Source organism: Odocoileus virginianus, chromosome 33 (assembly GCF_023699985.2).
Source record: "Odocoileus virginianus isolate 20LAN1187 ecotype Illinois chromosome 33, Ovbor_1.2, whole genome shotgun sequence".
Lineage (NCBI taxonomy): Eukaryota > Metazoa > Chordata > Mammalia > Artiodactyla > Cervidae > Odocoileus > Odocoileus virginianus.
In genome coordinates this window covers 31,328,760-31,349,711 of record NC_069706.1, presented here as the reverse complement: position 1 = coordinate 31,349,711, position 20,952 = coordinate 31,328,760, and the positions used below count along the sequence as shown (strand labels likewise).

General features: G+C 55.2%; 1 protein-coding gene across 1 annotated transcript in view; it reads right to left on the bottom strand.

Annotated features, from left to right (window-relative positions):
* Positions 1 to 86: 86 nt before the first annotated feature.
* The window catches only part of CASTOR2 (cytosolic arginine sensor for mTORC1 subunit 2), a 51,017-nt gene continuing 30,151 nt past the window's right edge, over positions 87 to 20,952 (bottom strand). Inside the window, exons 2-9 of the mRNA XM_070460202.1 lie at positions 12,308 to 12,378; positions 7,908 to 8,101; positions 6,836 to 6,968; positions 6,193 to 6,316; positions 5,304 to 5,414; positions 4,763 to 4,845; positions 2,279 to 2,373; positions 87 to 2,199 (exon numbers count right to left, since the gene is read on the bottom strand). Of these exons, the coding sequence (XP_070316303.1) occupies positions 2,134 to 2,199; positions 2,279 to 2,373; positions 4,763 to 4,845; positions 5,304 to 5,414; positions 6,193 to 6,316; positions 6,836 to 6,968; positions 7,908 to 8,101; positions 12,308 to 12,378 (877 nt within the window). The 3' untranslated portion in view covers positions 87 to 2,133. The remainder of the gene's footprint in view (positions 2,200 to 2,278; positions 2,374 to 4,762; positions 4,846 to 5,303; positions 5,415 to 6,192; positions 6,317 to 6,835; positions 6,969 to 7,907; positions 8,102 to 12,307; positions 12,379 to 20,952) is intronic.

The window sequence follows — 20,952 nt, the reverse complement described above, 5'->3', positions numbered from 1 at the left end:
TGCCTGTGTGCACGGCAGACACAGCAGGGCGGAGGCCCTCACGCCCACACATACACGCACACACGTGTGTGCACGCTCACACGGTATATATTAACATATATATTGCTCAAGTATATATGCTATTTACAGTATATATCTATATCAACATAAAACACAGGTATTTATATGTGTGTACAATTACGTCCTAGGGGGTCTGGGGGGATCACACGTTTCTTGGGGTCACGGGGCCGACACACTAGCTTGGCGGGGAGGAGAGGCGGGGGAGCGACACGGGCAGGAGCTGACAGGAAGGGGTCTGGAGGGTACACCACAGAAAAATCAAGGCCTTCCCGGAACAGAGGGGGTGCTCAGGACGTGGGAGGCTGCCCTGCCCACACGGTCACCCCGGTTTTGGAACCAGCAAACAACTGACATGTTTTGGTTTTTCTGGAGTTTTGTGCAAAATGACTTCCAAAAAAGAGGTTCCGAATCAGTGCTTGGGCTCTGAACATCTGTAAGGATTCAGAGACACGCTTCCATCACTGGGTGGGTTTCCAGGGCTCAGAGGGTCCCATGTGGCCTGGAGAAGGGGGAGAGTGGGGCTTCACCCGGTCAAGAGAATGGCCCCTCTCCTCCCAGCTTCTCAGGGATGGCCCAGACAACACCGCCAGCTGGGGAGGAGGCAGGGGCGTCGCCCTGTTCTCCGGGGTGGGGGCTGGTCTGCCACCTGGCTGTCCGTCTGCCCACAGCCCGTCAAACCTTCCTCTGAAGGTTAAAACCACTAACCTTCAGAGTGGTTAGACACGCTTAGAACAGTGCTTAGAACCACTCTGCCCTGGCAGCTCTGTGTGGGGTGCCCCTGGGGACCCCTGGATCGTAACTGACCTCTGCTCCCAGCTGCCTGCTCTGAAGGGAAAGCCAAGGCCCCTGGCGGCAGCTCCAATTCTCAAGCCTGTCCCTGGAGCCACAGGATGTCAAACCAAGCGATGTCACACTTTGGGTCCCGACAGCGTCTGCAGGCCCTGTCCCCTGAAACTATTGCCAGTCGCAGCCTGGGTAACAAACACATTAAATAGGAAGCTACAAGGTATGGTTTTCTCTATTAAGGCTCAGATAAGCTGCCTCCCAGGTCAAATTCTCATGAACCCCACGGTCCCTGGACAGAGGGGTGGGCGGGCGGGCGAGTTGGGGGCAGGGGCCTTCCATGTTCCCCCACAAGCGGGGCAGGGAGAGGAGGGCAGGACGTTGGGGGAGCCCTGTGCTGGTCTCGTTGATTGCTGGGGAGGTGGGGGTGACCTAAGAAAACCCCAGCTCAGAATGCTGGGGATGCCCCCACTTGGGGAAAACTGAGGCTCTGCCAGCCCCAGGAGGGTCCGGGGAAAGCAGACGGGATAGGAGCTGTTGCCCCAGGCTGGTGGGTCTCCTGGGAACCACCCCCCCACCCCCCAGGATGAGCGCTTGTGGTGGGGAAGGTCTGGACAGGGCCCCCTTGGCAGTCTTGCTGGGAGTCGGGGTACAGGCCCTGTGGTTGGCAGCCAAGGAAGGTTCTGGGTGGCCGAGGTCCCCCCCAGCTCAGGGCCCCACCCTCAGAGCTTCACCAGCACAGGATTAGAGAGCCGCCCACTGGCCTCCACTCTGCAGGGACCAGCCCAGAGCCGATGGGACCAGAGACAAGATGGGGTCCAGAGCCCCTGCCCTCATGAGGGCCTTCCCCGGCTCTATGAACTCGGCCCTGCTCAGCCAGCCCCCCAAGATGACGCGAGAATCGGTACCCCAGTGTCCCGGAGGCACCAGCTTCCTTTGGCGTTTGCCCTCGGCCGTGGGTGAGACTGGACGAGAAGGTGGGTCAGCGGAGAAGCTCTCTTGGCCCTGGACATCATTTTCTGGAGTGAGGGTGGGGGAGGAGGAGAGGGCGTGCTCTCTGGAGGGTCTGGGGGCTCCAGGAAGGCAGGAGAAGGGCATGGGGAGGCCTTGGCTTGGGTCCAGGCCTGGCGGGGTCAGCCATCGGGGGGTGTCTCCTAGAGACCCCACCTCTGGGGGCCCCGGGGCCGGTTTTCCAGTCTGTTGAGAAATACTGCAAGAAGAGTCTTCAGGGTGGGGCCGGGTCCAGGCCTGGGGAGGGGACGCGGATGGGGAGGAGCGGAAGGGGCCCTTCTAGTGCTTCTCTGCTTGGCTGACTTTCAGGGCGCTGATGACGCTGTTGATGTTTTCTTCCGGTACCTGTGAGGGGCGGGAAGTAAACATCTGGGAGCCGCCGGACCAGGCCTCCCCTGCCCCGGGGTGGGTGCCCAACACTCACCAGTGCGTGGTCAAACTTGAAGGTGCTGATGTAGTAGGCGGGGATGTCTGCGGCAGCCAAGGGCTCGGAGATCTGGGCCACGATGCCGCACTCATCTGGGGACAGAGGCGGGGACCACGCTCAGCCCTCCCCGCTGTTGGCACCCAGCGCAGCCTCGGTCGTTCCCCGCCAGGTCTCTCAAGCTCCTGCTTTTCTGCCTGGTCTCCCGGGGCTCCTGGCGGGACCCACAGGCCCCTCTGGCGGTCGTACAGGCCTCGTGCCTGCACTCCTGGTGACTGTCCTGCTACGTGGTGGAGACTGGTTGTGTCCTAAGATTCTTAAACTACAGACACATTCACTTTTATTTCTATAAAATAAGGCGGGAGGGAGATGAGGGACTAGAATGGTACCTTTCAAACAGTGGCTGGTGACCTGTTTGGGACATGAATTTAGAAGGCTGGTGACTAGCGCTTTAGAAAGCGACAATAAGGGACTTCCCTGGTGGGTCCGATGGTTAAGAATCCGCCTGCCAATGCAGGGGACCCAGGTTCGATCCCTGATCTGGGAAGATTCCACATGCTGCGGGGCAACGAAGTCCTCGCACTGCAATGAGCGAAGGCCAGGAGCCTGTGCTCCGCAACTAGGGACGCCACCGCAATGAGAAGCCTGGACACTGCAACTAGGGAGTAGCCCCTGCTCTCTCCAACTAGAGAGAGCTCTCGGGCAGCAGCACAGACCCAGCGCAGCCAAACATAAGTAAATAAAACTAACAACAACAACAAAAGACAACAGGAACGGGAAGGGCCAAGAGCTCGGACAGCACTGCCGTGAGTGCAGTTTTGTGAAACTGTAGAGTTGTTTAGGGTATGTGTGTGCTGGGCTCTGATGGAAAACACATTTCCGGCAAGCCATGGTCAAAAACATATGGCGTCTGCCAATCTAGAATCTTTCTGATTCTCAAAAAGTTGTTTTTCTTGCAGGGCTATTTTTAATTGTTTTTGGCCGAGGTGGGTCTTCATGGCTGCATGGGCTTTGCTGGAGTTGCAGCAGGTGGGGGCTACTCTCCGGTTGTGGTGTGTGGGTTTCTGATTGCCGTGGCTTCTCTTGTCGCAGAGCACGGGCTCTAGGGCGTGTAGGCTTCAGGAGCTGACACTCCCACACTCTAGACCACCGGCTCAATAGCTGCGGCGCATGGGCTTAGCTGCTCTGCGGCATGTGGGATCCTCCCGGATCAGGGATCGAACCTGTGTCTCCTGCCCTGGTAGGTGGATTCTTCACCACTGAGCCACTCGGGAAGCCTTGCAGGGCTATTTATAGCTATCAGCCTGGCCTTAACACCCTCCACACTCCAGGAAGGCAGGTTCCACTGCTGCTTCTTATATGCCAAATGCTAGGACCCCTGGTGCCTGCCCATGAGGCCACTCAAAGCAGCACTCAGCAACTACACATGCTAAGATGATTCACGTTTCATTCACTATCCCACCTCAATTCTCCCTTCATCCTGACTTTCTTTTTTCTGTAATGTTATTATACTGGGTGTGCTTTGGTAAACTCTAAACCAAAACTGGGAATAAAAAAACAAGCTGATACACATGGCTGATTATTAGAGAAATACATATAAAATGACAATGAGGTACCACCTCTCACCCCAATCAGAAGAGCCATCATTAAAAAAAGTCTACAAATAACAAATGCCGGGGAAGCTGGGGGGAAAAGGGAACCTTCCTATAATTGATGGTGAGAATGTAAGTTGGTGCAGCCATTATGGAAAACAGATATGGAGGTTCTGCAGAAAACTAAAAGTAGAATTATCATGTGATCTAGGAATCCCACTCCTGGACATATATCTGGACAAAACTCTAATTTGAAAAGGAACACACGTCCCTGTGTTCACAGCAGCCAAGACGTGGAAACAACTGAAATGTCTACTGACAGATGAATGGATAAAGAAGATGAGGTGGAAGAAAATCAGGAAGGACAAGCATCCTATGATATCGCTTACATGTTGAATCTAAAATATGATACAAATGAACTAATCCACAGACTTCCCTGGTGGTCCACTGGTTAAGAATCCACCTGCCCATGCAGGGGACTTGGGTTCAATCCCTGCTCTGGGAAGACTCCACATGCCAAGGGGCAAGTAAGCCTGTGTGCCACAACTGCCGAGCCCACGAGCTGCCACTACTGAAGCCCCAGTGCCTAGAGCCCATGCTCCACAACAAGAGAAACCGCCACAGTGAGAAGCCGGAGCACTGCAACTAGAGAGTAACCCCTACTCAATGCAGCTAGAGAAAGCCCGTATATAGCAACGAAGACCCAGCCCAGCACCCCCTCCCCCCAAAAAACTGTACTCACTTACAAAACAGAAACAGACTCATAGACACAGCAAATAAACATGGTTACCAAAGGGGAAAGGGGGTCAGTGGGGGGATAAATTAGAATGAGTATGGGATGAACAGATACCCACAACTACACATAAAACAGTGTCGAATCCCAGGGGCTCACCAAATCCCAGAGGCTGTCCTCCGATCCGCACCATCTTCCAGAGCTCCCCAGATGCGCTCGTGAACAACAAATTACTAGGAAACCTTAAAAGGGAGCAAGATATGTCAACCCCCAGATGCTGAGAGTGCACCCTCTGCCAGCTGTCCCTGGAACGCTCCCTGTCGCGGGGGCATTGATGCTGGGCTGGAACTCAGGGGCCCCTAGGACCCTCCGAGCCCTCAGCCCACGCGCTCTGCACCTTCCTCCTCCAGGGGTGGGTGGGGTGGGGAGCAGGACGGCAAAGCTGGGATTGTGCTTTGGAACAACTGCCCCCTTTGCTCAGGCTGGTCAGGGTACCCCTCCTCAGCTCCAGACTGGAGGGATGGGGTGGGGGGGTCAAACAGCACTGGATGGCGCTGGGTGACTCAGGGCCTTCGTCTCTGAGTGGCCTGTCATTTGTAAGGTGGGGCCACTCACCTGCAATGAAGGGCTGGGGCGGGGACTTGTTAGGACCGAGTGGGTAACAGGCCCATCGTCAGCTTCCACCCAGGGCCCGGCTCACCTCTGCTGGGTCTGCACATCCATCACCAGGGAGATGTAACCCTCGATGAGGGAGAAGGAGAAGAAGCGGATGTGGTCGCAGTCATCGCCGGACGCCAGCGGGTCCTTCACTCTGGGGGCCGGGCGAGATGGTGAGCGGCGGAGGAGGGACCCACTGCACCCTGACCCGCGCCCGGCCCACCTGCCCTGGCTGTTAGCTACGGGGTGTCCAGGCAGGCACCGACCAAATCCGTGCTCTGCTCCTGCCTTGCTGGGGGACCCCTGAGCCCCCCAATACTGGGAGCCCCCGCACTGGTCTCCACACCGGTGAGATGCAGGTGATTCCACGGCATTCACGGGGGTGAGCACCGCCTTTCACAGTGTTGAAGACCCAGCCAGCTCTCTGCATGAGCTTATACTTGCCCCTTCCTGGACAGGGTTTCTCTGTCCCTGTGTTGGCCAACATCTCAGGGCACAGTCTGTGGTCACTGCCAGCTTGCTAGCCCCTGGCCCCACCCCACTTGGTGTTGGCCGAAACTTAAAATCTGCCCGGAGGAAAAATGTAAAGTTGTCCTCCACCAAATGAAAAAAACCTGAGTCCCTGGCTCTTCAAATGACTGGGCTTGCCCAGGAGCTCAGGGGACCCTGGGGTGTTCATAACATCTGTATGTGGGCCTGGGGTTTCATCAAGTTTTGGGGTTTGCAATGAATCAATTCTCACCTTTAAGAAAGGGGATCTGGGGTAGAGTCATGTCTCTCTTCTCAAGCTAGCTCTCAGGGCAGGTCTGTGCCTCCTCCCTCAGATTAGCTCCCAGGGCAGGTCTGTTTCTCCCCCCTCAGACTGGGGCTTGTAGGCAGATTCGTGTCTCCTTGGCCCACCCTGCAGCCCCTCGCCCCCGAGGGGGCCCTACCCGTTGGAGTAAAACATGACGTCCATGAGGAGTGTGGCAACGGTGGGCAGTGTGTCGGGGTCCAGGCTGGTGACACAGAACCTATTGCTCGGGCTGGACAGTGGGTGGATGACGGGCCTCTGGACTGCGGGAGCACAAATACAAGGGATGCTGAGGGCAGGAGGAGAGGAGGCGGCAAGGGGCCTGGGAGGAGGGGGGTGGTCAGCCAGCAGCTGCTCTGGAGAAGTCCAATGGCAGGCTCTGAGATCCGGCCCCAGTCACTTTTGCAGCTCCCAGCACCCCCTGCAACTCTCCTAATTCTCAGACCCCTGGGCCTTTGCACGTGCCATGCCATCTGCCCAGAAAGCCCTTCCCAAACTTCACCACCTATCTTATTAGCTCCTACTTGTGCTGTAAGTTTTTCAGCCTGAGAGTCACTGCTTCTGGGAGGCCCACATTGATACCCCGCGCTGGGTCAGGAGTGGCCCCTGGCCATTTCTGGCTATGTCCACATCCGTCACCCTTTGGAGATCCTGGGTCTGAGGACTGTTGAACCATGTGATGCCTGGCCCTCAGCCGAGGTTCTGAGAATGGGGGTGCCCTGGGGCAGCACCTGGTCATTTCCTAAAGTTTCTCTGCACAACCCTCCCCTCCCTCAACTCACCCATCTTGGGCTTCACAAAGCCATTGGTGATGCCGAGGTTCTCAGCTGCCACCGTCTCGCCATTGACGACCCGCAGGATGGTGAACTCTGATGACAAGGTGTGGGTGACGAAGGGCAGGTCCCGCTCACGCACCTGGGGATGAGGAGTCAATGAAGTGAGTGTACCATGATCCCCGGATGGAGTGGGGCTGGGGGCACCGGCCCCTTCACTCTGAAATTCTGTGCCCAGAACCAGCATCCCCCTCCCGTCCTCCCGCTGTCCTGATTGGGACAGGGGCACGTGGGACCAGGGACCAGGGACCTGGTACACGTGACTCTCCAGGGACAGAGGAAGGACCAGAGGGGAGAAGATGCTCCACTGAGGGCCAGGATGTGTGGGTCCACGCCCCACTCCCTTTAGAAAACGGGGCCGGGCCTGCCCCTGCCCCTCCTGGGCCCACACCCTCCAGGATGGCCACGCCCCATGGGAGAAGAGCATGAATAACAGTGGCCAGGAATTGCTGTCGGCTCTGTGACTGGACAGCGAGATCAAACTAGTCCATCCCAAAGGAAATCAACCGTGAATATTCATGGGAAGGCCTGACGCTGAAGCTCCAATACTCTGGCCACCTCATGCGAAGAGCTGACTCACTGGAAAAGACCTAGATGCTGGGCAAGATTGAGGGCAGGAGGAGAAGGGGACGACAGAGGATGAGATGGTTGGATGGCATCACCGACTCAATGGACATGAGTCTGAGTAAACTCTGGGAGATAATGAAGGACAAGGAAGCCTGGGGTCGCAAACTGCCACACGATTTAGCAACTCAACAACAACTGTGACCAGAAACGCCTGCCCTCCTGGAGGAAGTGGTATGGGATTGGGAAGCCCACACATCTGGCATCCAGTTCAAACCAAACATAGTCCACTCAAGGGGCAGGTAGTGGATGGAGCTAGATCCTAGCCTGGGCCATGCTGACACTGGACTGATGACCCCAAGGTCCCCTTCACCTCTCTCTGAGCAGATCATGAAATGGGGGTGGGGGCACAGACTTTGCAAATCACGTCGGTAGGGGTGCCGGCGTCATGGCTTACCAAGATGAAGTCCGTCTGGTAAGTGGACAGCATGAACACCGAGATGTTCTGATCGGCCAGCGGGGCGATGACCGACTTGGCGATCTTGGTCACACCAATGGGCTGGGAGCTGGAGAAGCTGCCACCGCCAGACACCACATTGAGGGCCAGCCAGGTGGCATCAGCCACACTCAGGTGTTCCGAAGAGGGCAGTTCTGGAGGGGGACACGGAGGGCCGGTCTGTGACTGATGGGCCGCTGCTGTGTGACCTCGGCCAGCCCGCCCTCTGGACCCCAGCACCCTCATCTGTCAGAGGATGGGAGACTGGCCTCCTCTGTCCATCTTGGGAGGATTGAGCAGGGAAGACCTTCAGTGGAGTCTGGACGTGCCGGGCAGCTCAGGGCGGGGGGGGGGGGGGTGGGGGGGTGGGCTGGGGACGAAGGGTTTATCTGCGCTGGGCCTCAGCCCCCAGCTGTGAAGGGTGAGTACTCGGCAGCGATTCTGCTGTTTCTGGTTCTCACGACCCTCCCGGGTGCCAGGTCCTGCTATCACCACCTTATCCAGGTGGAACAGGTCCTGTGGTTTTCAAACTGGTTCCCAGGAACCTCCCAGCGGGGCTGGGGGTGGAGGGGAGGGTGGCCAGGAGAAGACAGGATCGAGGGCCTAAGATTTCTCTCTCTGCTTTCATCAGACCTGTCACCCAAGTCATCCTGAGAGCCTGCAGATCCTGCTGGGAGGGCCCACCAGGGACACGGTGGGGTAGGGTCAGGTGGCCAGTGATCCCGGAGTCTCCTGCGCTGGCTTGTGAAGACCATCCCACCCACCCCGTCCTGCAGAGAGAGCACCGAGGGGAGGCTATGTGTGGGACACGGTACATGTGTACGCGTGGCTGCACGGACAGGCAGCCACTGAACTCTCTGGGCCTCGTGGCTGTCTGTTCAAACCTGCCCCAGACCAGGACTGTTATTTCACCCCATTCATGCGACAAACCAGAGCTCTGAGTGACTGCTGACTTAACCAAGATCACGTAGGGAATAACAGAGCCAGAATTCAAACCCAGGTCTGACTTATACACAGACACTCATGCTCCGTGCCGGGCATTGCATGGGAAGAAGGGCCAGGTCCCCAGTTAGTGCAGGGGCTGAGAGGCCTGGACTCTAGGGAGTTAAGGGGGCTCTCAGGATCAAGATGACGCCCAAGGGAGGCTGTGCAGGACGGCTCTGGAGGCCTCACCCGGGCTCCTACCTGCCCAGCTCCGGTCGTCATGGCAACCACAGCCTAGGGAGCCCATTGGCCCTGCTGCCTGAGAAGGGGCCAGTCCTCCGCTAGGCTGGCTGGAGAGGCAGGCTGCCTCCCAGAGAAGGGAAGGGGCTTGGGAGGTGGAGCGGGAGGAAAGGCTTAAAAAAATAAAATGTTCTGATTTCGGGCTTCCACCTGTTACCTGGGGTGTCGGAAAAGAGACTTCTCAGCCCCAGGACCACCAGAGGAATCACGGCCCCGCCAGAGCCAAGAGTCCCAGCTCAATTCTGAAATCCTAAGGGGCCTGGAACTGGCCAGAGGGGACTTCCCAGGGGACAGCATTGTGAGCCCAACCCGCCATCTATTTTTCTCTCTTGGTAATTTTGGCCATGCCATGTGCCAAGCAGCACGGTCCCCCGACCAGGGACTGAGCCTGGGTCTCTGCAGAGAAAGCACCGAGTCCTAACCACCAGGCCGACAGGGAATCCCCCTAACCATGCCATCTTGAGCAAAGACAGCCCGAGGAGCCAGCGAGGGCTGGGGTGGCCTGTGGTCCTGTCATCTAAAGCCATTTGATAAACATATTAATAAACAAAATATTAATAAATAGATTTAACAGGAAAAGTTTAAAAAAAGTCCCTTTTCACGAGGACTGAATCCCCAAAGCCTTCTTGGGAAAACTCTGGACAGGTCCTTCCCATAAGGGTCAGCTCAGGCATCACGACCACGTTGGCTGTCACGAACCTGCCCTCTGCCTGCCTATTCCAAGCTCCTCACAACTCAGAGCCGCCCGGCAGCTCCCACGTCCTCTGGAGCAACGGCTGAAGTCCTTGTGACCTGGGAACCAGCGCTGCCCCAGAGGGCGTTCTGGGTTCAGGCAGACAGTCTACACCTACGCTGTCCAAAGGTACTCACCTCACGTGGCTATGGGGCACGTGAGATGTGGTTAGTGTGACAGAAAAAGAAATGTAATCGAACGTTTTATTTAATTTTGGTTCATTTAAGTGCCCACAGTCATATGAGGTGAGCAGCTGGCTGGAGTCTACAGTTGGCCCCATTCGCCCGTCTGCTCCCCTAGGGTAGCTGCCTCGGCTGCCTTTATCTTCTGCCATCCTCAGCGCAGGGGGCACACGGAGGCAGAGGGCGGCTGTCTGCACCCCTCTACACTCGCCCCAGGCCCCTCTTCCCTGCCCCGTCCCCCCAGCTCGGTGACCTCTGACACCCTTTCACGTGCTCCTATATTTGACTTCCCAGGACGGGGCACAGGGCCCCGGGGGAGCCAGTGCCATCCCCTTAACATGGTCTGCCTGTCTGAATTCTCAGGGCAGAATGCTATCCATTTGCTCAGAGACCCGGCTCAGAAGTCGGCCCCACTCCCATTTCACAGACTATGAGACTGAGGCCCAGAGAGGCAGGTTGGCGGGCAGGTCATGGTGCGGCAGACGCGGGGGCACCTCACTCTGGCCTCGTGGCATGGCTTGCGGTCTCGCCTTGCCACCAGCCTGCGGTGGGGTGTTGGGAAAACCCCTCTCGCAGGGCTGAGCCTCAGGACTGTCAAGCAGGGGACCCAGGCAGCTGGAGTTCCAGGGCTCCAGTTCGGACAGCATGGTCCCACTGGCCCCGTAAGGCCTTCACCTGGCAGGTGGAGCTTCGGCTGCCCCAGCCTCAGGCCTGCCCTTCCCTACAGGAAAGGTGGACCATCTCAAGACTGAAAGGGATTATTATTTCTGTCACTACCCGTCACCCAAGGCCCTAAAAATAGCCTCTTAGAGCTGAGCACGGTCCCTGGTGGATCGCTGAGGACGCCTGTCACCTCCCAGACACCAGGTGGGCAGCTGTCGTTGGGAGCCCCCTGACACTTCTCCAGGAGCCCCCCACTGACAGCAGGGCTCGTGGGGCCCTGTGCTACATGGCCCTGTCCTCTGCACAGAGTCGGTCAGGTCTTTCCTGCCCCACCAGCATCAGGGTCAAGAGTCCTGGGGTCAGGTGGGCAGGGTTTCATCCTGGCTGCCTGACTCTGGACAAAGTCACCATGTCTCAATTTCTTAAGCTTTCAAATGTGGGCTGCTGAAATCAGGATGGGCTCCAGAAGACGCCTGGAGGATTACGTGAGATTAAACCCCATCCAATGCTTAGCTAAGGGCCCGGTGTCTGAGGGCTCACCAAGCGCCAGGGTCTTTCTGTTTTCACACAGGTGGTGCCAGGGGGTGCTGGTTTGGGGATAGGAGTTGGGGAAACGTATCAATACCAAGAGTTTAACATGCGATTTCACTGTAAAGGAGGTACTTCTGGGACAAAGGAACAGTCATGGGTCTGAGCGTTCAACTCAAAAGGATTTAAAACAAAGACCTAGGAACCACCTAAAAGTCCATGCTGGAGCCCGGCAGATGAACCCATAGTTCATCTATGACAGAAGACCACGTATCTGTTTAAAAAGCAGTTTTTCCATGGGACTTCCCTGATGGTCCAACGGTTAAGGCTCCATGTTCCCAATGCAGGTGGCACAGGTTCTATCCCTAGTTGGGGAACTAAGATCCTACATACTGCATGGTGAGGCCAAAAAAAAAAAAAAAAAAAAAAAAAGAACTCTACAGTATGCAAATTATATCTCAATTTAAAAGATGGAAGAAAGAAAGGGTAGGAACTTTGGTGATACCCTGAGGCATTGTATAAAAGATGGAAGAAAAGTGTTATTCCCTCAGTCGTGTCCGACTCTTTGCCACTCCCATGGACTGTAGCCTGCCAGACTCCTCTGTGCGTGGAAATGTCCAGGCAAGAATACTGGAGTGGGTAGCTGTTCCCTTCTCCAGGAGGTCTTCCCGGCCCAGGGATCAAATTCAGGTCTCCTGTATTGCAGGTGGATCCTTTACCATCTAAGTCACCAGGGAAGAAAGACAGTGGAAAATCACAGAAGGATGGTGACCAGGGCTTGTTCCCATGGGAACAAGGACTGAGGATGCTTGAAAGCACCTCCCTTGTGGGAGGAGCCCCCCAGAGAACAAGCCCCCTGCCTCCCTGGTGTCTTCAGCTCTGGGCGGGGTAAGCACTGCCCCCCTCAGCTGTGGGTCCTTTCCTGAGGGATCAGAACACGGGGCTGGGCGGGGGCAGAAACAGGGTGCCGAGCAGCCAGCACTGACCACAGGCCACGGTCCAGCTAAGCCCCCGGGGAGAGCAGCACGTACCCAGGAAGCCCTCCTCATCGACAATGATGGTGTAATCCTCCGGGGTCTCGGTCAGACTGAAGAACTTGCACCTGGGGGGACAGACAGACAGACACAGAGTATCGTTAAGTCCCAGCAGCCCCTGCGGCAGCCACCCACCAGTGACCTGGTGTACCCAGCGCTCTGATCCAGGCTGCTGGAGCCGGGGTGGGGGTCACTGATTCTCTCTCTCCAGTGCCCCAGCTGATTCAGGGGGTCTCAGAGAGGCCTAGAGGTGATGACTGTTTCCTCCACCACCCCGAGTCTGTGGGGACCCCCAAGCTGGCCAGCCCTCAGGGTCGCCTCTAGGCCCAAGGGCAGCTCTGGCAGGAACCATGCAGATGAACTGTGTTTTCCAGCCTACCTGAACCCCCACATTCTGACCTCTGGGCCTCTGTCACTGTGCTGTGTCCCCTGCCTGTGGTCCCGGCCCCTCTCCTCACCAAGTCAAGAGCCCCCCCTTCATTCAGGGCCTAGTTCACATCACCCCACCGAGAGCTCCGCCTTTAGGGCACACTTCTTCCTTGCAAGATAGAGGGGTGTGGTCCTGTGTGCCATTTTGGGGCATGGATCCCTGAACCGCCTCTGGTAACACTGCTTAGCCTGGGGTGTAAATTGCTCATCCTCTACCCCAAGTGGGACCATCCATTTCCTAAGGCCAGGTAGGGTCCGGCAATCACCCTGTCCTTCTGCATCTCGTCCCTGCTGGTCTCAGCCCTGAGCGCGCTCTGGGCACCTGGCGGACAGGCTGGGCTCCGTGTCCAGACCGCCCTTGGGCTGGGCTCTGAGGCTGTCACCGGGTGAGGGGGAGGGTTACCTCCTCTCACTGCCTATCTCCCTGCTCCCCATCCAGCTTGTGGCCCCCAGAACACCCCAGGCGCCGCAACAGGGAGAGATGGCATGCTCAGGCAGCGGTGTGTGGGAAACTGCCCACAGTCATTTATTTTTCCGGTGTCACCGATCTCATGAGTGAGGCGCAGCTCGGGCTCTGCGCCCAACGTGTAAAACCCATCCATCACGGGACGTCGTGACACAGAGAGGCCCAACGAGTAACCCTGGCAAGGGCCCGAACGGCACTTCTACGAAGATTAAAATGGGAAAGGAATCCTGAAGTGTCACGGGATGGGGGTGGCCGGAATGTCACACAAACCTCTCTCCTCCTGGTTTCCCCTGTCCTGGCAGCCGCCCTCCGACACTGAAGCCTTGTCACCAGAACCCCCGCAGAGCCCTTTCCCCTTTTTTATTTTTTAAAAATTAATTTAACTGGAGGATAATTACAATACTGTGGTGGCTTCTGCCATACATCGACATGAATCAGCCACGGGTGCACATGTGTCCCCCCATCCTGAATGCCCCCTCCCATCTCCCTCCCCTTTTTTCTTTAAATTTTTCACAAGGCATGAGATCCACCGGAACTGGTAGGAACGCAAAATGGTGCAGCTGTTAGGGAAAACGGTTTGTGTTCCTCACACACTGAAACATACATGACCACAGGCAGTCCTACTCCTGGGTATGGGCTGGAGAGAGATGAAAACATGCCCACACAAACAACTGTATGCAAAATGTTTAGAGCCTTTATCTGTAACCACCCCGAACTGCAAACATTCCAACATCCTCCCTGCAGCTGGAGAACTGGGTAAACTGTGTGGCACATCCACGCCAGCGAATACCAGTCAGCAACGAAGAGGAGTGAATTAGTGATTCCTGCAATAAAGTGGATGAAACTCAAGAGCATTGGGCTAAGGTAAAGCCACACTCAACAGGTTAACGTACCCCGTGATTCCATTTATGTGAGATTCTGATTTAGCTATCTTTTTAAATTAAACTTTTTGTCTTGTATTGGAGTATAGCCGATTAACAATGTTTCAGTAGTTTCAGGTGGACAGCAGAGGGACTCAGCCGTGCACACACACGTATCCCTTCTCCCCCAGACTCCCCTCCCGCCCAGGCTGCCACGTAACACGGAGCAGTGTTCCCGCGCTCTACAGTAGGACCTTGCTGGTTATCCATTTTAACTGCAGCAGTGGGCACCTTCCAAGGTCCCTAACTACCCCCATCGCTCCCCTCACCCCCAGCAACCATAGATTTGTTTTCTAAGTCTGTGAGTCTTCTCCTGATCTGTAAATAAGTTCATCTGTATCATGTCTTTTAGATTCCACATACAAGGGATGTCATACAATGTTTCTGCTTCTCGGTCTGACTTACTCCCGTGTGTCATTCTGGAAGAGGCAAAACTGTAAGGATGGAGAACAGAACAGATCCCTGGCTGCCTGGGGCTGGGTTGGGGTTGATGTTGGAGGGTCACCAGGAACTTTTTGGGGTGAATGAGGTGTTTGGTTTCTTTCTTAAAAAAATTTTGTTTATGGCTGTGCTGGGTCTTCTTTGCTGGGCAAAGGCTTTCTCTAGTTGTGGCAAGCGGGGGCTTCTCATTGCCGTGGCTTCTCTTGCTGTGGAGCGTGGGGTCCAGGCACACAGGCTTCAGTAGTTGCGGCTTGTGGACTGAGTTGCTCTGAGGCACGTGATCTCTTTCTGGACCAGGGAATCAAACTCATGACCCCTGCACTGGCAGGCGGATTTTTAACCACTGGACCACCAGGAAGTCCGGTGTTTGGTTTCTCGATCATTGTGGTGGTGACAAGATCATATACGTTTTTCAAAACGGAAAGAACTATACCCTAAAAAGGGTGACTTTTACCGTATATACAGATTATACCGCCATGAACCCGGCCTTAAGAAAAGTGCTGGTGCCAGACTCATAAATGAGGGGGCACCCCTCCCCCTCCTTGACATTCAGCTCACCCAGCAGCACACACTGTTCAATTTCCCTCCAGGTCTTTGGTTTTCAAATTACATCTCTTGCCCCTGCCTGTCCCACATCCAATTTGCAACTATTGCTTGGACAAGCGAAATCTATAATTGCTGGGGGACAGCAACGCATTATCACCTTAGTGAGTGGCAATCACTGGTCTGGCCTAGTTCCTTCCTGGGGACCCCCGTGTGCTCAGAAAGTCTCAGGAACCCCCTCTCCCCAGCCATCGTCAGAATGCCACAAGCAAGTACACCCTGGGAAGGGGCAGGCAACCCAGCCATCCGAGAGCCCCGGGAAGGCAAACAGATGCGGTGCTTGCTCTGGGTGCCCTCTTGGCGGTGAGGGATGCTCCAGAAATAGACTGCATAAATGACCCTGAGGGCATAAACACCGGCAGAAGGCAACATCGGCCTCTGCATAAATGGGGGTATGACTATGCTGTTGATGTGACCCACGGCTGAGGGCCAGCTGGTAGACATCCATCTCGGAATGTGCACCTTGGCATGGGCAGGCCTCTGGGAGGGCGAGTTGGCCAGAGGGACCTGCAGCTACTCCTCTGGTCATCAAGCTCAGGAGGACCTATTCTATTTCCCTCTCATGTCCTATACGTCTCTGAGCTCACCCCATCTCCACCGCCTCCCACCCCAGTCGCTCTGAGATCTGTTTTTGCCTCTCCCCATCATTCTCCTCCACACAAATGCTTGCCTAGAAGCCTCTCCAGTCTCCTTCCCAACTCTTGCCTGTCTCATCTCATGCATCCAAAGGCTGACAGATATTCTTTCCACTGCCCAGCACCCTCTTCCCTGCTCTTTGGCTGGACACGTGCTGCTCATCCTTCAAGACTCAGTTTAAGCATCTTCTTTGGGGTGAAATCTTTTCTAACTGGCACCAGCCACCTCCTCTGTCTCACCTCCCACCATAGGAGGGGTCTTCCCTGGATGTTAAAGCCATTGCGGACAGTTAGGCTTGGTGGTGCATCACAGCTTTAGGGGACAGTTCATTCATCTCAGAGTGTCTGTGAAGGATGCCTGCAAGAGGTGGGCAGTGCACAACCTGTACAACTGCACATGATGGTCCTGAATGCTTTCCACAGTCTGTGACAGGTAACACCTGTTTCCCCCCAGTGGACCATATAAGCTCTCAAAGGGAAGGACGGTGGGTTCTCTGTACATATACCTTGTATCTGACATGGGCTGGACAGAGTATCAATACTCAAAGCCTGATGAGCAAAAGAGTGAACTATGGCCACATACCTACCCCCAAAGCCAGAGAAGCCCCCATCACAGCAAACCCTGCCTGCCTGTGTGTGGCACTGCTTGGACTTCCCCACCTCTGGGAGATGCTCAAGTCTCCAGTCCCAACCCCACACTCTCTAACGAGCTGTGGCTAAACCCACTCCCCAGATGCCGGGCCTCGGTGTTTGTGGTGTCTCTGTGCTTTGTCTAAGGAGCCGGGGAGAGGAACAAGACCCAGCAATTACTCAGGCTGCTGCTGAGTGCTGTTAGGAAATCCGAGGAGGAGGGGAAGCATTTGCCCTCTAGATGCCCTCATGGCGCTAAGGAACACGATGGAAATAACAGGGTTAGAGAGAGCCGCCTGGGGGAGCGGGAAGAGGACCAAGGTCCTGGAGGCAAGAGGTCCGAGTCCCAGTCCCAGTCTGGCGCCGGGGGTGGTGAACCCTGGGCCGCCTCATTCCTCTGTACGTGTCCAATGAAGGACACGTTCAAGGGGGACTGGGTTCCCTGTAGTCCCAGCTTGGGCAAGAAGGGCACAGGCCCCGTGGAACCCTGCCAGCTCCATAGCAAGCTGGACCTCAAGGGGCCTGGCGACAAGGCATGGAGAGACGATCCCAGAACCATCAAATCTGTCTGGGAAACGCTTTTCAAGGGCAGGCGAAAATCCCATCCAGCTCTGATCAGAACCCAAGGCAGATCTGTTGCCCAGGCAGCTGGGCAGGTGGTAACATCACACCTCTGGGGGGAGGGCTCATTCATCACACAGTCTGTGTGAAGAGCACCCTCAGGATTGGGCAGTGCACAACCTGTGCAACTGTGTGTGATGGTCGATTGGCAGGGACACTCAGGTAGAGTCCTGGGCGATGCAGGAGGGAGACTGGGAACAACAGCCCTAGAGGCAGTCCTGGTTCACTGTGGTTCAGGACACACTCCAAGGGTTGTAATGCAAGTCCCCTGTCCGGGAGATGCCAACACATCCTTGGGCTCTGTGAACAAAGCACAGGTGCTAATGGCTTATGTCTGTTCAGAGACTCACAGGTCTGGTAGAGCATGCCCAGGGGAAATGAGGGGACTTTAGACAGCACCCCCTTCCTGCCTAGAGGAAGAGTCTAGCTGTCATCTTTAAATCTCCGTGGCTGCTCTGGACCAGAGAAGGGAACAGTGCTGCTGTTTATGGCTGTGTGACCTTCGGCAAGTTACTTAACCTCTCTGTGCCTCAGTTTTGTCATGTGAAGAGTGAGGGTAACAGTGTCAACTTCCTAGGGTTGCTGCTGAAGAATAAATGAGTGTATACCCAGCACGGCCATGGTAGGCACTCAATATGTTGGCCATTTTTCCTTCTCAAGGACAGAGGCAGCTGAGTTGGGGACCACGGGGAGGCCAGCTTCTGTTGCCAGTTAGAAAAGCTCTGAAGCCAAATAAGGGCTTCTCTAGTGGCTCAGTAGTAAAGACTGCACCCGCAATGCAGGAGGGATGCGGGTTCGATCCCTAGGTTTGGAAGATCACCCCTGGAGGAGGAAACGGCAACCCACTCCAGTATTCTTGCCTGGGAAATCCCCGTGGATAGAGGAGCCTGGCAGACTATAGTCCATGGGGTGACAAAGAGTCGGACATGACTGAGCAATTGAGCCTGAGCAAAGCCAAATGGGCTACAGAGACCAGCAGGTAGTGAGATGTTATGAGATGTTACCTTTCGGAGGGGCTGAGCCCCAGGCTGGTGGGCTTCAGGGGTGATGCTACATTGACAGGGAGGATGGATTAAGCCACTTTCAAGGTTCTGGGAAGCGCTGAGTCTCTGGATTCCTTGAGACATTTGGCCCTTACATGCTGACCCCAAGCAACAAGCTTTGGCTAAAAAGTCTCCATTTATCTTCCCAGTAGTTTGGCACCCATCAGGTAGCCAGCAAAGGGATGATGGTCTATGACGGAAGAAACCAACTCAGCCTGCAATTCCCAGTGGATCTGCTGGAGCCAAACCCACTCCCTGGTCCCAGCTCCCTGACATGCCATGCTGGGACCTCAAGAATCTACAGACATTCAGCATGTCTGACATTCAGCATGTCTGAGCACACAGACTGTCGGGATCAGGGGAGCCAGGAAGGTGGCCTGACACATCACCATTGGGTGGGAGCTCCTATCAGCATCCTTTTTGCCTTCCCCATTCACCTGAGGGCTGGGTGGTGGTCCTGCCCTCCTCTCCTCGTTTCCCAGACATCACAAAGACCCTCTGACACAGTCAGGGCTCAGCAGAAGTCACCTTTCCGTGGAATCCTATGCGGAAGTCTTGGTCTCTGTGAGGCTGGAGACAGCTTTGTGGGCCAGACCCTCCCGGGACCAGGGCCTGTTTTCTGCAGGGTCACCACGTGCTCCTCCCAGACAGACCTTGCTGAGGTTGCCTGGCCACAGAATAAATCCAGATAAATCCAGCCCTTGGCAATTAGAGCCCTGGTCAGCTGGGCTTTTTGTCTTTTTATACAGTTCATGGGGTTCTCACGGGAAGAATACTGGAGTGATCTGCCATTCCCTCCTCTGTGCTAAAGCTGAAGCTCCAGTACTTTGCCCACCTGATGTGAACAGCTGACTCACTGGAAAAGACCCTGATGATGGGAAAGATTGAAGGCAGGAAGAGAAGGGGACGACAGAGGATGAGATGGTTGGATGGCATCACCGATTCGATGGACATGAACTTGGGCAAACTCCGGCAGACAGTGAGGAACAGGGAGGCCTGGTGTGCTTCAGTCCATGGGGTCACAGAGTCAGACACGACTTGGTGACTGAACAACAGCTGGGCTACGGCGTGAGCACCAGACAGGCCCTGCAAACTGGACTTGAGAACAGGCTTCCAGCATGTCCCAGGTACCCATAATTCCTTTGCTCAAGCAAGGCCTCTGAGCGCTCATTTTAAATTTCAGCACCTGGACACCTATGCCTGTTTCCCACCAAGGGAACGAGGGAGGTTCAACTACATCTTCCTCTGCAGCACATCACAGCGAGCAGATGGAGGGAGGGGCCAGGCTCCGACCCACTTCTGGGGGCCATCCCACTGCCTCCTCCAGCCCCGCTGATGCATTCCTGCAGTGGAGCACAGGAGCCTCGAACTTGGATTACAGCGAGGGACAGACGCGCTTCTGGGGTGCTCACGGCGCTGGTCTCCCTCCTTCCTGGGCTCCTCTTCTCTCAGGACATCCAGGCGGAGGGTGTGGGTCAGACTTTCTTCTGTTACCCAGCCGTGACTTTTTCTTCTGCTTCTCCTGGGTCTTTGATAGGTCTTTTGTTATTTACAATTCATTTCTACGGTCATTAACAACTAGAAGCTGCCAATTCAAGTTTTAGTTAGAAAAAACTAAATCAGTTGTTTTAGTTAACAACTAGAAGCTGCCGTTTCAAGCACTGTGTCAGTGCTGTGATTTGAAGGGCAGTCCTAAAGAATGTCCTTTTTCTGTTAAGATGGAAAAAAAAATCTGCTTCAGTCTTGGGTGGTCAGGAGAATCAGACAGCAGGGGTATCAGTGCTCACAAATTCCAGGGTGATACGCAGAGACAGGACTGCAGAAAGGGGCTGGGTAGGGCGGAGGGAATCGGTAAGGTCTGGATAAATCCCGAGAGCCAGGCAAGAGTCTAATGCAGTGGCTAGATCACTCAGTCTTTCAACAAACAAATGGTTAAGTGCCTTTAATGTATAAAGGCACTGCTTCGTGTGCTGGAGACACACCTTAAATAATTGGACAATTAGAATTTCCATGGGGGCTGGATAAATAGTGAGTCAGACAGTGGTGTGTACCTCAGAGCCAATGAAAAAGGGAGTCTGCAGTTTAAAGCAGAGTGGGGAGTGGCTGCCAGGGGCTGGGGCGGGGGGTGGGGGCTAAGGGAAGGGGGAGCAATCATTAAATGGGTGCAGAATTTCACTTTTGAGATGATGCAAAGTTCTGGAGGTGGATGGCGGTGAAGGCTGCGGAACAATGCAATGTAAGGATTTAATGCCACTGAGAAATACACGAGGCACTGAAAAGCTTCTACAGGACTCATGGGGATTTTCTCTCGCTCTCTTTTTTAAATGGTGGACAAATGTATTTAACAAGAAATATTACAAAAAATTAAAATGATAATACTTTCTGTTAAGTACATTTGTTCACCATTAAAAAAAAAAAAGAGGGGACTTCCCTGGTGGTCGAGTGGTTAAGAATCCACCTTCCAAGGAAGGGGACTCGGGTTCGATCCCTGGTTGGGGAGCTCCTGATCCCATATACCACGGGGCAGCTAAGCCACAGTGCCACAACTAGAGAGAAGTTCGCCCACCGCGATGAAAGATCCCACATGCTGCAAAGACCTGATGCAGCCAAATAAATAAATAAACCTTTAAAAAAAAAGAGCGAGCAGGGAGGGTCTGCTACGAGTTCTTTAGAAACTGGAAGGGTGAGCATGTGGCTGTCCCAAAGGCCTGAGGTGGGTACCTGCCGGGAGAGACGCAGCCAGGAGTGGCTGCTGGTGGGGGAGGGGGAACGGCAGGCTAAGACAAGGGAGATAACAGGGAGGGAGGCGGATGCCTGGGGCCCCTGTAAGGACCAGGTGGGGCTGAGAGGCCGG